The sequence below is a fragment of the Leucoraja erinacea genome, chromosome 8 (assembly GCF_028641065.1).
Source record: "Leucoraja erinacea ecotype New England chromosome 8, Leri_hhj_1, whole genome shotgun sequence".
NCBI lineage: Eukaryota > Metazoa > Chordata > Chondrichthyes > Rajiformes > Rajidae > Leucoraja > Leucoraja erinaceus.
Genome location: NC_073384.1, coordinates 20,878,667 through 20,896,016, shown reverse-complemented (window position 1 = coordinate 20,896,016; position 17,350 = coordinate 20,878,667). Strand labels below are relative to the sequence as shown.

The 17,350-nt window shown below is 43.8% G+C and overlaps 1 protein-coding gene across 17 annotated transcripts in view; it reads left to right on the top strand.

Annotated features, from left to right (window-relative positions):
- adgrg6 (adhesion G protein-coupled receptor G6) overlaps positions 1-17,350 on the top strand; it is a 165,760-nt gene that overhangs the window by 101,653 nt on the left and 46,757 nt on the right. For all 17 annotated transcript variants that reach the window (XM_055639165.1, XM_055639158.1, XM_055639156.1 and 14 more), the window contains 8 exons: positions 343-395; positions 3,112-3,171; positions 4,090-4,232; positions 6,985-7,099; positions 9,211-9,296; positions 11,152-11,356; positions 13,190-13,355; positions 16,929-17,072. In XM_055639165.1, coding sequence (XP_055495140.1) covers positions 343-395; positions 3,112-3,171; positions 4,090-4,232; positions 6,985-7,099; positions 9,211-9,296; positions 11,152-11,356; positions 13,190-13,355; positions 16,929-17,072 — 972 coding nt within the window. The remainder of the gene's footprint in view (positions 1-342; positions 396-3,111; positions 3,172-4,089; positions 4,233-6,984; positions 7,100-9,210; positions 9,297-11,151; positions 11,357-13,189; positions 13,356-16,928; positions 17,073-17,350) is intronic.

Genomic DNA, 17,350 nt, shown 5'->3' with positions numbered 1-17,350 from the left:
TGTAACACTATATTTTACACTGTTTCTTTTCTCTTTGGAACTATCTGCTGTACTCATGCATGGTACGATCTGCCTAGTAAGCATGTAAAACAGTAATTCACTGTATTTCAGTACGTAACAAAAATAAACCAATACCAATACCAACCCCTGCGACCTCCCGTGATCTGACTTTTATTCAACTGAGAAGTTGATATCTTGCTAGAGCATGGAATGATGTGCTGTGTAGGGAAGCCAAGTAGAGATTGTAATTTAAACCACGACGTAGTGCCTCTCGCTCATTAAAGCTGGATGTTGCTGGTTTGGATTGTGCATTGACCCCAAGTGCCTTGAATTCTTTTTCAGCTCACCACATCATTTCAGAACTGGAATTACACTGTGTACGTCGAATCTGTCAGGTGAGGAGATGGAACGTCTCATTTGAGATTTTGTCGTTTAGGAATAACACGAATGGCCAAGGTTTGACCTGCCATTAAACCTGGGGTAACAGAAAGATTTCAGGCAGTGCGATTATTAGCAACATTACACGAGATATTGTCAGATACGCCCGCCCCTTTGTTTCTGTAACTTACAGTATAAACTAGAACAGTCCAGTGCAGTAAAATGACTTTGTTTGTTGAGGACACATAAATAGGCAATTGGACTCTGTAACAGGCTATGTATAGCTTGAATGAGTGGATGGAAAATGGAGTGGAAAATGGAAAGTGTAGGAAATTGAGAGGTCATGCACATTGGTAGGCAGACTAATATCTAAATGGAAAGAGACTCCAAGCGTATTGGGGAAATAAGGTATTCCATATACTTAAGGATAATATGCAAGAAGTCAGTTGTTGATATAACGTGGTCAACAGGCAATTGGTACATTGGTCTTTATTATTAAGGGATGGTGGTGGGTTTAAGCTTGGAAATGGAAAAAAAAATAGTATAAATGTACAGTGTATGGGAAAGATCAGTCCTGTAGTCCTAGGGACAGCTTTGGGCTGCTTATTTTTAAAAAAAGGTATAGATCACAGGGTCATACAGCATGGAAACAAGCCCTTTGATCCAACTTGTCCATGCCGATCAAAGTGGCTTTCTAAATTAATCCCATGTCCCTGCATCATCTATTGAAGCACTGGCAGCAGTTCAGAAGAGATTCATTAAGATAATTCGCAGGATGAGAGGATTGTTCTGCTCGGAATGGATAACAAGTTCAGATCTACAGTCCCTGGAATTTATAAGAAACATACAAGACCCCATGGGGGCATGACTGAATAGATTAGAGATGTTTTTACTGGTGGAGAGTTCAAGCAAGCAGTCATAGTTACCAGAAAAGGGAGTGGTTATTTGAAACAGATGTATTAGGAATTAACTTCAAGTAACCCCGGTATTCCCTCTCTCTTCATCCCTCCCCCACCCAAATTGCACCAGCTTCTCGTTTTCTCCCAACAAACAGCTAACAATGGCCTGTTTCCATTATCATTATAACTTTTTTGCATATCTTTCATTCATTGTTCTATATCTCTCTACATCATCATCTATAACTCTCGTTTTCGTTTCCCATGACTTTCAGTCAGAAGAAGGGTCTCGACCCAAAATGTCACCCATTTCTTCTCTCTAGAGATGCTCCCTATTCTGCGGTGTTACTCCAGCTTTTTGTGTCTATTTTAGGAATATCTTGTTGCAGAGGCCAAGGAACGTCAAGATTTTATAATCTTATATTATAAATTCACTTATAGCCTCCTATGCGCCAAGGATAAAAGATCCAACCTATCTAGCCTCTCCTTACAACTCACACATTCTAGACTCTAATTTGGGGCAAGGCTGATTATTGAGGCATTAGGTGGGAACTTGCAGAGGTCACTTTGTTGAGTCTGTAGGTAAAGGATGGCTGGAAAGTGTGAGGCTTTCAAAAGTGACATAACAAGAATACAAGGGCAGCATGTTCCTGTTAGGGTGAAGGGCAAGGCTAGCAAGTTTACAGAACCCTGGTGATGAGAGATGTTGAAGCTACAGTCAGGAAAAAGGGGGCATAGGTCAGATTTAGACAGTCACGGTCAAGGTGGGTAAAATAAGTATAGGAGTAAACTTAAGAAGGCAATCAAGCGGCCATTTGGCAGGCAAGGTAAATGAAAGTCCGAAGAGATTCTGCAGATATTAAGAGTACAAGGGTTGATTGGGAGAGAATAGGTATCCTTTTTGATCAGCATGGCTCTGGGTAAATCCACCAGAAATGAGGGAAAAATTAAATTAACATTTCTCTTCCATTTATACTGTGGAATAGATAACGGAAGTTAAAGAATGGAGGTTTTGGAGTTGTGATGTTTGGATCATATATAAATTATCAAAGAGAAGGCATTTGTGGTCTTATAGGGCATTAAGACAGATAAATCTCCAGGGCATGACCAAATGCATGCTTGGCAGGAAGATAGGGAAAAAGATTGTGGAGAACCCTGCACAGGTTTTTGCATCAGCTTTAACCATGGGTGAAGTTCTGGTAGACTGGAAGGTGGCTAATGTTGTTATTTCAGAAGGCGAAACAAGGATAAGCCAGGCAACTACAAGCCGGTGAGCCTGATGTTAGTGGTGGGAACGTTTTGGAGGGGATTTTGAGGGACAGGACCTACCAGCATTTGGAAAACATGGACTGATTACGGATATTCAGCATGACTTTGTGCGTGGGAAATCATGACGCACAAATCTGATAACGTTTTCTGAAGAGTTTACAAAGAGGGTTGATGAGGGCATGGTAAAGGTCATTGTCTAAATGGCCTTTAGCACGGTCTTTGACAAAAGCCCATATGGTAAGCTAGTCTGGATGGTTAGGACACATGGAATCCAAGGGCTGGGGGCTTCTGTACCTCATGCATTATGGTAGCTGCAAGAAGAGGTTATGGGCTGGAAAGTGGGGATCCTGGATGATAGAAGCCATATTTTTGTGGCAGCGTCTTATGTGGATGGAATGGAATGGAATGCATTATGGAATACTTTATTGCCACATGTATCAAGGCACAGTGAAATTATTTGCTTGTATACCCAATGTAAACAAATATACATAGAAAGGATGTTTTCAATGGTGGGGAGGACTGCGGAGAGTTTATTTTAAACTGGTTTTTCTCTTCTGTTGTTAATCAGTATTTCTGAAGGCAATGCAACTTCAGCACATAGGATCTCTGCCAGATCTCTGCAAAAGAGGTAAGAAATCGATAATATGCTCAGCCTTTGCAATGCCACATTCCTATTTTGAAAGATAGTGTCTAAGGTATCAAATGAAGTTCTAGAGCTATAACTTTGAATCCAACAACGGGAATTCAAATTTGAAGAATTATATAAATCTGGAATTAAAAAGCTAGGCTTCTATCGATGCCTTGTGGAATTTAAATCCCACCATGGATAGTTTGACAAGTGGTTTGAAAGAAACATGGAGAAGCTAAAGCTAGTTGGTACGTATATTGGAGCAGTGGTACAGTTGCTGCCTTACAGCGCCAGAGACCCGGGTTCGATCCTGACCACGGTTGCTGTCTGTATGGAGTTTGTATGTTCTCCCTGTGACCGCATGGGTTTTCTCCAGGTGCTCCTGTTTCCACACTGTATATCTAAAGTCTCATTTAAAGGGCCTGGGAAGCTGTTTGATTGTCCTTATATCCCAAGTTGATTGTCCTTATATCCTGACCCATCAGTTACATGATTGAGTCTTCACTGATCTCCAAGGTCTCTCCGTTTGTATCACAACAGTAAATTCAGTTATGTTCTGAAATTTGGCGCACGGTAGAGTTGCTGCCTTTCAGCGAATGCAGAGCCGGAGTCCCAGGTTCAATCCCGACTATGGATGTGGGTGCTGTCTGTATGGAGTTTGTACGATTTCCCCATGACCTGCATGGGTATTCTCCGAGATCTTCGATTTCCTCCCACACTCCAAAGACGTACCGGTTTGTAGGTTAATTGTCTTGATAAATATATATTTTTTAATTGTCCCTAGTGGGTGTAGGATAGTGTTAATGTGCGGGGATAGCTGGTCGGCGTGGACCCTGTGGGCTGAAGGGCCTGTTTCCGCGCTGTGTCTCTTAATTAAAAAACAAAACAAATTACAATGCGTTATCATTCTGTTCTCAGCTACAACTGCCTGGCAATCCTATATTACAACATTACCAAAAATATTTACCTGGAGGAGCGAGTGGTCCAAGAAAGGCTGATCAATAAATCTTCAGTCATTGGAAACAACCTGTCCATTAACTCGATCCATGTACAGCCCATAGGTAAGTGGATCACATGAGATATTGTTTCTATTAGAAAGGTTACCAGCCTAGGTCGGATGGGCTAAACGGTCTCCTTCCACCAAGAAATGCTGAACAGGCTGGGACTTCTTTCTTGTCAAGAGAAAAAGTTGGAGGGTGACGATGTGAGAACATTGAAGGGGCTCGACAAGTCAGAAATGAAGTGGGGTGCAAAATAAATCCAGTCGGGAATTTAGGAGAAATTTAGCCAGAAAACAATAGGGATGTAAAAAAAAAAGCTTTTTTTCCCTGTCAAATTATGGACCTTATACTTTTAAGGGGAGACCTGGATAAACATGAAGAGAAATCCTGCAGATGAAGGATTCAATTCAATTCAACTTTAATGTCATCGCACAAATACAAGTATCAGTACAACGAAATGCAGTTTTGCGTCAGTCCGTAGTAGTTGTACATAAAGAAAAAAACAAAAAAAATAGAAAGAGGGAAGATACAGAATAATCAGGAAATACAGAATGATTAAACAAAGGGGACGGAGGGACCAGAGAAATCTATCGTCGGGACTCCGAGTTCAGCAGTGTGATTGTATTGTTGTAGAAGCTTTTCCTCATCCTACTAGTACGTGACCTGAGGCTACTGTACCGCCTCCCTGATGGGAGGAGGGCAAACAGTCCATGGTTGGGGTGTGAGGGGTCTTTGATGATCTTCCCAGCCCGTCTCAGACACCGTTTTCGGTGGAGGGCATCCATGGCAGGGAGCGGGGCACCGATGATGTGCTGCGCGGTTTTCACCACCCGTTGTAGTGCCTTCCTGTCCGCAGCAGTGCAACTGCTGTACCATACCGTGAAGCAGGTAGTCAGGATACTCTCTATGGTACAGCGGTAAACGTTGGTCAGGATTTGGGGGGACAGGTGGGCTTTCTTGAGCCTCCTCAGGAAGTAAAGGCGCTGGAGATAGGGAAAGATAAAGAGGAGTATTTGGACATTCTGTGAACCATAAACAATGACATAGATCAAATGGACTAAGGTTTCTGAGGTTAGAGCCAGCTGCCTGTGATGGGAGGGGATAGATCAGGGAGAGGATAGATCAGGGAGAGGAGTCATGTTCCATTGTGAGTGATCAAGAGAGAGTGATAGTTTTTTATAAGGGGGACCTCCCTCGAACTCTATTGACTGAGATTTGCTCGGCAGGTATGCACTAGGTTATGTAGAAAGGAAGATGGTTGTAGTTGTTGGAGATCCATCATTCCATTTTCAGGGTTTCATCAGAGCAGTGTCCCCATCCCAGCCATCTTCAGCAGTGGCCAATAAGGGAGAGTGTAATCACTTAATATTCAATGCCACTACCACTGCTGAGTCAACATCTTGGGGTCTCCATTGACCAGAAGAGTTCCACCATTGATCACCCATACATCACTGTGGCCACAGAGTAGCTCAAAGGCTTGGTATCCTTCATCGGGTGACTAACCTCCTGACATTCCGAAGCCTTTCCACCATCTACAAGGTGCAGGTCAGGAGTGTCATTGAATATTTTACCCCTGCCTGGATGCGTGCAGCTTGAACTGTATTTAAAATGGTTGAGAGACGCAGAAAGCTGGAGCAACTCAGCGGGTTAGGCAACATCTCTGGAGAAAAGGAATAGGTGATGTTTCGGGTCGAGACCCTTCTTCAGAATCTCATTGGAGAGAGGAAGAGAACTTCTTCAAAGTAGGCATACCTTGAGGAGATTTTGCAGTGGAGCAGACAAAATATGTAGGAAGGAACTGCAGATGCTGGTTTCAACAGAAGGTAGACACAAAAAGCTGGAGTAAATGAGAGGGTCAGGCAACATCTCTGGTGAAAAGGAATAGGTGATGGGTTGACAATAATCAAAATGGATGACACTACCTAGAACAAAACAGCTCAAGTGTTTTATTTACTTTATCATCCTGGAGCCTCACTCCCACCACCACAGGCGTACTGTGGCCATAGTATCATCGACAAATTGCGCTACAGATTACTCTGACAGTACCTCCCAAACCCAAACATATGGATGAGAGGACAGGTGCATGGGAACAGCACCACCTGCAGATTTTTTTGCAAGTTGCACGCCCTCATGATTTGGAAACATGTCATCATCTGGTCCTAACTCGTAGATAGGATGGGGAGTACCTTTATCAGAAGGAGAGCAATGACTCTTCTCTATCATCAGGTACAGTTAGGAATAAATGCCAGCCTTGCCAGCAACACCCATGATACAAGGAACAAACTTTTATCAAAGGTGCAAATTGTTTGCTTCTGGATGACGGCACATGGGGCCGCGGTAGAATTGATGTCTTACAGTGCCAGAGACCTGGGTTTGATCGTGACTAAGGGTACTGTCTGTAAGGAGTTTGTTCGTTCTCTCTGTGACTGCGTGGGTTTTCTCCGGGTGTTCCGGTTTCCTCCCACATTCCAAATACGTGCAGGTTTGTAGGTTCATTGGCTTTGGTAAAATTGTAAAATTATTCCTAGTGTGAAGGATAGTGTTAATGTTTGGGGTGATTGCTGGTTGGCGCGGACTCGGTGGGCTGAATATCCTGTTTCCGTCTGTAGTCTAAAGTAAAGTCAAAATGATTAGGCAAGGCCATGCATGTGTAGAGTCCAGAGTTACAGTGTATAGCATTAAAGGACTTGGACGCATACAGTCTCATTCACGGCAGCCCTAGAACAAAAAAGGTGAACCAGTAAAGCATGCATTAAACATGCTCTCTTGCTCTAAAATGGATCTTCACAGTTTCAATGTCCTTTATCCACAGTGAACTGCTCCTTGGAAGAAAACCCTCCTCAGTATACATGGACGGACACCAGACCAAGGATCACTTTGCTCCTGCCCTGTCTCATCAATCCCAGCCAGTTCGCCAGCAGGAAGTGGTAAGGGTCTAAAGAAACCTTTTAACCTATTCAAGGCAAATTTTTCTGTTGCCTTTTCTAACTAACATTTAACAATTTCCTCTTGTCAACCAGACTTACAAGCTCCACAGATTGTACAACTGATTTATATTATCCTTCATGGAAAGTCATGTTTCCCGATGTTTTTAATACGTATATCTAAATTGCCCCACTGGAGGAGATACATATTCTGTCTTGACTAAATCAGGTTCTTAAATATCACAATCAGACCAACCCTTATTCTACTAGATTGAGAGGAATATGCAGTAAATAATAATGCACGCTTTGCATAAAGTTATATATGGCATGGTGGTGCAGCGTAGAGTTGCTTCCTTACAGCGCCATATTCCCGGGTTTGATCATGATTATGAGTGCTGTCTGTACAGAATTTCTACGTTCTCCCCATAACCACATGGGTTTTCTCTGGGAGCTCCAGTTTCCTCCCATATTCGAAAGACATACGAGTTGTATGTTAATTGGCTTCGGTAAGAATTGTAAAATATCCCTTGTATGTAGGATAGTGCGAGTGTATGGAGATTGCTGATTTTTAAATAATAAATTTAGCTTCAGAAGCTTTTTCTTTTTGCATGTAAAAGCCCACTTCAGAACCATTGACTATTTTAAAACTTTACAGCCAAGTATGGCTGCAGAGTCTATTGCTGTTTAATTTAATTAATCAAAGTACCTGTTCAAATGTTTTCTGACAATTGTAATAATATGATATGAAATAAAAATATGACAAATTACCAATATGATCATGTATAGAGAGGTAATAGTATAAGGAAATATATGAGCTAAAAATACGACAAATGAATAATATCTATCTATTATCTATTATATACTTAAAAGTCTGATCTTGGATGGGTGTGTGTGTGTGTGTGTGTGTGTGTGTGTGTGTGTGTGTGTGTGTGTGTGTGTGTGTGTGTGTGTGTGTGTGTGTGTGTGTGTGTGTGTGTGTGTGTGTGTGATCACATCTTCTCGAAAAAATGACGCGCTAACGGTTCAAAAATCTCAAAAAAAAAAAACGTTGAAAAAAATAACTGCAACTTGCAACTGTGACGTCACAATGGGATTGTAGCCCAGCTCGCAACATTATTGCTATCCAAGTTCACTGAGTCCTGCTAGCCCCAGAAAGTGCAAATGCAATTTTCTTAAAGTCACAATACACTGAGTTCTGCGCGCTAGCAAGTGCAATTGCATTTTTTTTAAAGTTTAAAAATGAGGGAGGTTGAATAAATCAAAATGAGCAGCCCCTGCGCAGTTGTTGGCTATGGGTGAGTGGTGGAATATTGCGTTGGGGAACGGGTTGCATTGGGAGACCAGGCCTCCCGTGAGACAGGGACCCAATGCCATCCAAACAGGTCAGATCTACCATACATAAATACAATCAAGTCAAACTCAAGCATAATACCTAAAGGGGAAGCTTTAGTTTAGAATATAGTTCTCAACATTGTAACACATTGTAGCGCATCGGGTCCACAGACAATGTCTACTTTGAGATGTTGAGCCCAGAAGTAACCACAGTAATTCCATTCCCAGACCATCAGAAAAATACACCATATCCCTGATCTTTGTCTGAAAAGATCCTGAAATACTTTTTTTCCTTGGAGCACAAATGTTTGAGGCAACCTTATTGAAATATATGAAATTATGATTAGGGTACGTAAGGTGGATGGTCACAGTCTTTTTTGCAGAGTAAGGGAATCTAAAACTCTAGACATTCTAGATAACGGAGTCTCAAACTAAGGGCATAGGATTAAGGTGAATGGAGAAATGGTGACCTGAGGGACAACTTTAGCACACAAAGGGTGATGTATATGTGGAAGAAGCTGAAAGAGGATGTGATAGTGGTGGGTACAATTGCAAATAAAAAAATTGGACAGGTACATGGATAGGAAGAATTTGAAGGGATATGGCCAGGCATAGACAAGTGGGACTTGCCCAGTTCGACAACTTAGTTGGCATGGAAAAGTTGCGTCAAAAGACCCTTGTCCCAGCTGTGTGACTTTATGAATCAACGGGAGAACAGAACATTCCAATCCATTGCTGATATGAACAAACCTTCAATTATGATCTTTTCTTTGTCTCAACAGTGTTTTAAACACACGGAATTACACATCTTACTGGGAGTCACCTAACATGAGTAACTGTTCGATCGACTTTCCAATGGTATCTGCAGGTAATGCCAGTGAAGTACCTCGCTGTCCTTTCTCTCAAGCAAGGTTGAAGTTGGGTAAGAGGGGAGCCACCAAACTCCATCGAAGCGGAAAGTACAAAGACAGATTTTGGGGCAGCGTAGTTGGTAGAGTTGCTCCATCACTGCTCCAGCGAGCTGGGTTCATTCCTGACCTCCAGTGCGTGTTTTCCTTGTGACCGTGTGGGTTTGCCCAGTGTGCTCTTGTTTCCTTCCATATCTCTTCAGAACCTTATGCTGTAATGCAATGACTCAAACAGCTACACCACTGTGGAACTTATCAGAACGGTGTTTGGGTGATACGCAATGCTCTTTCGATACAACAAAAATGCTTAAGAAGAGTAGTTTCCAGGTCATTTTGTGCAACTTGCAATACTAATTGCAAACCAGAATTAAAGGGTAAATATGCAGACATGCTTATATATACATTATTAGTGTTCCCTGCTTTACAGCCGTTTGGCTAATGGAAATTAATCCCAGTGGAATTTACTCCCAAAATATTTTGAGATACAAAATAAAAATGTGCTCTTATGGAATTTATATGAGAAAATAAAATAATTACATAAACATAAAATGCGAAATAAACAAATGTTGTCAATTTTTGTCAAGGGTTTGGAAAATGCGGATGATTTTCCGCGGACACACTCACCCACACACAGAAACACACACACACCCATAATGAGAAATTATTAATATGATAACATATAAAGAGGTAATAGTATAAGAAAATAATATGAGAAAATACTGTAGAGCCTTTAGGTTGAGATTTAGGTTTATTTTTGTCACGTGTACCGATGAACTGTGAAAATGTATTACATGCAATCCAAACAGGTCAGATGTACCATGCATAAATACAATCGTCAAACTCAAGTATAATCTTCTATATTACTAAAAGTCTGATCTTGACCACTTCCTGTTGTTCTGTATATCGATTTTAGAAAAAACGCCTCCACTTACAGGTGTGATTTTTGGCCATCTTACTCAGTCCCCCTCTGATGTGCAGGGCAAGAGGATTTTTCCAATCGATGAAAAATAAAAGAGTTATTAGTGTTTAAAAATGTTGAGATTCTCTCTCCTGAAGGCCACGCCCCTTCCGGAGGGACTATAAAACCCGGAAGTGTTGAGTGCCTCAGTTAGTCTCTGCAAGATGGGGGAGGGAGAGGTCACGACTCTGAGCTGTGAATCAACTGAACACTGAACTGTGAGTGTAGTGTTTATGTGGCACTTATGTGGTGTTTATTGTGCTTTTATGGTGGTTTCACGCTGCTTGAAATGGTATGAAACTGCATTTGAATATGGTGGCCTTGTATCCTGCATGAAATGGTATGAAACTGCACTTGAGTTTGGGGGCCCTGCCCACTCCCACTGGCCACCAAATATTGGAATTGGCGGAGAGGTGGAATATTGCGTTGGGGGACCAGCCCACCCGTGTGAACATGGGCCCCAAAGAGTCCCACATATTCCAGTAATACCTAAAAGGGAAGATACAGGGAGTAGAATATAGTTCTCAGCATTGTAACACATTATAGCGCATCAGGTCCATAGACAATGTCCACCCTGAGATGTAGAGCCCCAAATAAACCACAGTAATTCCACTTCCAGACCATCAGAAAAATACACTACATCCCTGACCATACACAAACACACAGACACAAAGCATACATACACTGCCCTTACAAAGGTGTTGCTTTGATTTCCCATGGCCCCACATTTGGTTTCACATTTCCTGTACACTAGTCCCCAAAGATCTCACCCTGACCTTTCCATATCCTCCATCCCGTTCTCCCGTGGTGCGGCACTGCTGGAATCTCTGTAACCTATCGTCCGTTGCTTCTTGTAGAAAATGCGGCCGAGGTGGCCAGCCAGCTCCTTGACTACTCTGCGGACAAGAACCTCACCCGGGAGGAGGTGGACAAGCTGTTGGATACACTGAATCAAATCGTCATCGTGGCTGAGATCAACTCGTCCTTGGCGTCCACTGTTCTGACGGTCCTGTCCAATATTCTCTCGAGTTCGGACACCGTGCTCACCACATCTTCACAAGTGTGAGTGCCCCTCAGTCGATGCGTCTGATTGTGTGGTTATTCCTTTGCCAGTTGAGAACATGTCAAAGCATGTGGCACTATAGGAGGTTACGGGCACTCTCCTTCGGCTTTTGAATCTACAATGACCATGAAGCTCCCACCCATATTAATCCTACATGAATTCTATTTTATAGCGTCATAAACGATTGACACAAAATGCTGCAGTAACTCAACAGGTCAGGCAGCATATCTGGAGGAAATAAATAGGTGACGTTTCGGGTCGAAACCCTTCTTCAGACGAAAGAACCCGTCAGAACAAGGATTTGGACCGAAAACGTCACCTATTCCTTTTCTCCAAATATGCTGCCAGACCAACTGTGTTATTTCAGCATTTTGTGTCTACCTTCGATGTAAACCAGCTTCTGCAGTTCCTTCCTACATCTAGATTCATAGAGTCGTACTGCAGGGAAACAGGCCCTTCAGCCAACTTTCCATTCCGACCAAGATACCTTCCTGAATTGGTGCCATTTGCCTGTGTAATCGCTTATTACTCACAACCTTTCCTATTCATGAACATGTCTAAGGCCAAGTCAGGATTGAACCCGTGCCACTGTATCTGCTCTACTAACTGTGCCATTCTTATGATGTTGGGTGAGAGGGGAGCCAACATACACAACACATACAAGCACAATTCACATTAGACACAAACACACTGCACACTACATACACACACCCATCCTCCCACACACAGAAACAGACACACACACACGTACACCCATGCACACACACACACACACACGTACACACACACATACCCACACACGCATATGCACACACATACACTCACACACACATAGCCACACATACGTACACACACATACTCTCACACGCATATGTACACATACACACACACACGCACACACCATAAACAAACACACAGACACAAAGCTTACATACATTTGGCTCAATCAAAGCTCTATCTCAAGACACCAGAGAATGCTTCTTTACTCTTGAAAATATCTGAAGAAACTAATAGTAGCCAGGGAGCACTGCTGAGGATCCTAAATTGACCTAAATCAAGTGTTCCTTTGGGGCTTATCAACTGCCCCGAGGTGAGGTTGCCATTCTTTAGAGCACACAAAAATCATAGCAATAGGCCACTCAGCCCCTCAAGCTTGCCCTGCCATTCAATGTGATCATGGCTGATTTATGCTGAGCTCAATTCCTCTTCTGTGCCAGTTTCCCATAACCCTCAATTCCCTGATCTTTCAAAAATGTATCTACCTCTATTTAAAAACCTCCAGTTATCCAATCTCCACAACCCCACTGGGACAGAGAATTCCCAGGGCTCACCACTGTCTGAGAAGAATTTTTTATGCACCTCATTTGTAAAAGACTGTTCTCTCATTTTGTCCCTTTGTTCGAGACCCCCACAAATTAATACATCTTGACATCTACCATGTCAAGTCTTCTACCCATTTCTATAAGACCGCCCCAAGTTCTAATAGTCTCCCAAAAATGTAGAGCAAATCTCTAATGGGGACACAAGAGATGGTGGATCTGGAGAAAATAACTAACTGTCTCTCCCACAGTTGCTGCTCAACCTCGTCCTGATGCAGGGCCACGACCTGTCAATGCTGTCAATACATGTCCCATTCACAGATGGTGCTCGAGTCGCTGAGATCCTTGGTGATGCTGAGTGGTTTGTCCACAGCAGAGGCTTCTCGTTCCCACTGCTGCGCCCACACCTCACCCAATTCTGAGCCCTCCCTGATGTCTCCGCCTTCCTCCAGCATCCAATTCTCCAACTCTCGGCTGGGTTCAAAACCATGTTTGCTTTTCCTTCACCCACAGGGCTTTGAGGACAGTGGACGCATTGACGGCCAAGATGATCTTCGATGGACCATCAGTGAACATCTCCACCCCCAACCTGGCCATAGGGATCTCCGCCATTGATGCTCAGACCTACAATGGGACCTCCTTCCGAGTGGGGTCTCACAATGGAGAGTCCGAACTGGAGGTGAGATATCAGCAAAGGATGGGACAGACACTGGAGACCATCTCCTGTCCATTTAAGTAATGGATGGCACAGTGGCACAGCGGCAGAGTTGCTGCCTTACAGTGGCAGGTACCAGGATTCAATCCTGACTATGGGTGCTGTCTGAATGGAATTTATACATTCTCCCCATGACCGCGTGCGTTTACCCCTGGTGCCCCGGTTTCCTCCCACACTCCAAAGACGTAGAGTTTTGTGAGTTAATTGGCTTTGGTTTAAAAACAATTAAACTTTCTCTAGTATGTAGGACAGTGCTAGTGTACATGGATCGCTGGTCACCATGAACTCGGTGGGCCGAAGGGCCTTGTTTCCACGCTGCATCTCTAAACGAAATATGCACTTGGCAGAATATATTTACTGTAAAATAAACAACACTGCTTTGCTGTAATTAAATAGGAGAATGATGAAGGTAAGGCAATGGATGTTGTCTGTATGGTCTTCAAGAAAGCATTTGACATGGTAAGCTGCTCCTAAAGATTTTGCCTCATGGATCCCATGTGATTTTGCAAATTGGAACCAAAACGAGCTTGGTCATAGAAGACAGAGTGTAGCATTACAGGAATGGAGAACACACAGATAAAAAATTGTGAGTGCTGCAAGGGGTAGATTGAAAGATTGGGGTTATTGGTTTGGTGGGTATTGGTTTTATTATTGTCACGTGTACCGAGATACAGTGAAAAACCTTGTTTGCATGCCATCCAGTCAAATCATACTCCACATTAATACAATCAAGTTTTACACATACAATATTTACTGCGATGAGAAAAATGCCAGAGTGCAGGTGACAGTGTTACTGTGTGGAGCTACAAAGTATTACTGATTTTTTTTTTAAGTGCAAGGCCTGCAATGAGGTTGGTTGGGCATTCTTTGTAAGTGACAGGACTTTGAGAACAGTGGGGAAGAAGCTGTTCTTGAACGTGGTATATGCTTTCATGCTTTTGTATTTTCTGCTTGATGGGAGAAAGGAGAAGAAAGAATAACTGGGGTATGTAGTTCTTGATTATGTTGGCTGTTTTGCTGAAGTGTAGCGTGAAGTGTAGATGAAGTCAACGGGTTGGTGGGAGGAAGCTGTTTTGCCACAACTCTACAGTTTTTTTGCAGTCTTGAGTGGTGCATCCAGATAGGATGCTTTCTCTGCGCATCTGTGGATAAAACTAGAAAAGTCATATTGCAGCTATATAAAACGGTGATTAAGCCAGATTTGGAGTATTGTGTGCAGTTCTGGTCACCTCACCAGGAATGATGTGGAGACTTGGAAGAGGCTGCAGAAGTGGTTTATCAGGAGGCCGCCTGGATTTAGAGAGTATTAGCTGTAAGGAGAGATTGTACAAACTTGGATTGTCTTCTCTGGAGCATTGGAGGCTGAGAGATGACCTGATAAAAGTGTATGAAATAATGAGGCAGAGATAGGGTAGATAGTCTTTTTCTCAGGGAATGTCAAATACTAGAGGGCCCAGCTTTAACGTGAGAAGGGGTAAGTTTAAAGGATAAGCCATGATCACATTGAATGGCGGTGCTGGCTTGAAGGGCCAAATGGACTACTCCTGCACCTAATGCCTATTGTCTATTGTCTATTGATATTGATGAGGCAAATTTTTCATGCAGAGAATGATAGGTGCCTGGAACTCACACTGCCAAGCGAGATGGTGGAAGCAGATATGATAGTGACATTTAGGATGCATTTGGCAGACACATGGACAGGCATGGTATAGAGGTATAAATCGATATCCCACAGCTCTGCTCTTGCTCCCCCTCCCCCCATTCATAGCAAGGACAGAGTCCCCCTTGTCCTCACCTTCCACTCCATCAGCCGATGCATACAGCAAATAATCCTGCGACTTTTTCGCCACCTCCAATGGGATCCCACTACCAGCCGCATCTTCCCATCTTCACCACTTTCCGCTTTCCGCAGAGACCGTTCCCTCCGTAACTCCCTGGTCAACTCGTCCCTTCCCACCCAAACCACCCCCGCCCCAGGTACTTTCCCCTGCAACCGCAGGAAATGCAACGCATGTCCCTATACCTCCCCCCTTGACTTCGTCCAAGGACTCCGACAGTCTTTTCAAGTAAGGCAGAGGTTCACTTGCACCTCCACCAACCTCATCTACTGTATCCGCTGTTCCAGGTGCAGCTCCTGTATATCAGCAAGACCAAGCGCAGGCTCGGCAATCATTTCGCTGAACACCTCCGCTCAGTCCGCCTAAACCCACATGACCTCACGGTTGCACAACACTTTAATTCTCCCTCCCATTCCCACACTGACCTTTCTGTCCTGGGCCTCCTACATTGTGAGGCCCAACGCAAATTGGAGGAACAGCACCTCATTTTTTCGCTTGGGTAGCTTACACCACAGCGCTATGAACATCGACTTCTCTAACTTCAAATAGCCCTTGCTTTCCCTCTCTCTCCATCCCCTCCCCCTTCCCAGTTCTCCGACTAGTCTGACTGTCTCCGATACATTCTATCCCTGTACCGCCCACTCACCTGACATCAGTCTGAAGAAGGTCTCGATCTGAAACGTCACCCACTCCTTCTCTCCAGAGATGCTGCCTGTCCCGCTGAGTTACTCCAGCATTTTGTGTCTGCCCATGTGCAGGCAGAAGATTTTAGTTTAATTTGTCAAACTCTCCAGGGATCTGTTTCTCCTTCCGCAGTAACTGCTGACCTGCTGGGCATTTCCAGCATTTTCTGTCCTTTTAATTCAAGTTTCCAGCATAGCTTTATGTTTTGAAAGAATTCAATTTTTCTATTTAAAAAGAAGCAAAGTGGTGGGATTAGGAAGATGAATTGAGGTCAGAGGTCAAGATGCCTACCTGAGGATAATGTTCCCTGCTTAATGAAGGAGAGCAGGTGACTCCTGATTGATGGGGAGAAAGCTGCGATAGATGATCGATGAGTTTAGTTTGGTTTAGGGATACAACGCTGAAACAGGCCCTTCGGCCCACCGGGGCCCAATCACCGACCAGCGATCCCTGCACATTAACACTCCCCGCACATTACACCTGGAATCTCTCGCCGAGGTCACTAGCGTTGAATCTCCGCCCAGCTCGGCCTATGGACTTTGGGAGCCGCAGTCTCCGGTAGGAAGCAGCCAATTCAGAGGCTCTGGGCCACTGAGAGTGTTCTTCCGTTCGAGGGCCTGAAAACATCGGGCCACCATAGCGGCGATTGCGGAGGTCTCAATAGGCCCCGACCACAGGTGAACAGGGGAAGAGACTGAACTTTGGTGCCTTCCCTCACAGTGGGAAACGCTGATTCCGCTGTGGAGGGATGTTTTATGTTTTATGCTAAATTCTAAAGTGTGGTGTTTATCTTATTTGCGTGCTGCATGATAACTCAAATTTCACTGCACCAATCCTTTGTCCTTTGCCTTTGTAAATTACCCCTAATGTAGGTGGGTGGTGGGAGATTTGGATACTGGTGGCAATTGATGGGTTGGTGAGCATTTGGTAGAGAGAACTGGCCTTTCTGCCCTCTGCCCACCACTGCCTACTGTTGTCATTGGGTGACTGATGTCCCTCACCTTCTGTCTCACAGGTTACTTTTGACGGGAAAGCACGGACTGACAGCCTGGCTGAAGTTGAACTGCCTCTTAGTATGCTGGAGAAGCTGACAGAAGAGGAGGCCAATGCTGTGTCCAGGGCCCAGTTTACCTTCTTCAGAAGGACAGGACTCTTCCAGGTAAGCACCGAGTGTATGGGCAAATATATACTTTGTATCCTGTTTCTCTTGTTCTCTTTCTATCTTTCTCACTAATTTCCTTTCTGAGTATTTCTTTCTCTCTATCTATATCTTCCTCATTCTGTTTTCTCTCTTCCATTTCCCTATCTCCTTCAACCTCTCCCACTCTCAGTTCCCTGTCTATATTCCTATTTCCCCACTTACCTTTTCTCCCCTCTCCGCACCCTCTCCCTCCTTCCTCTTTCCCTCTCCCTCAATCTTGTTCTCTCTCTTCCCCT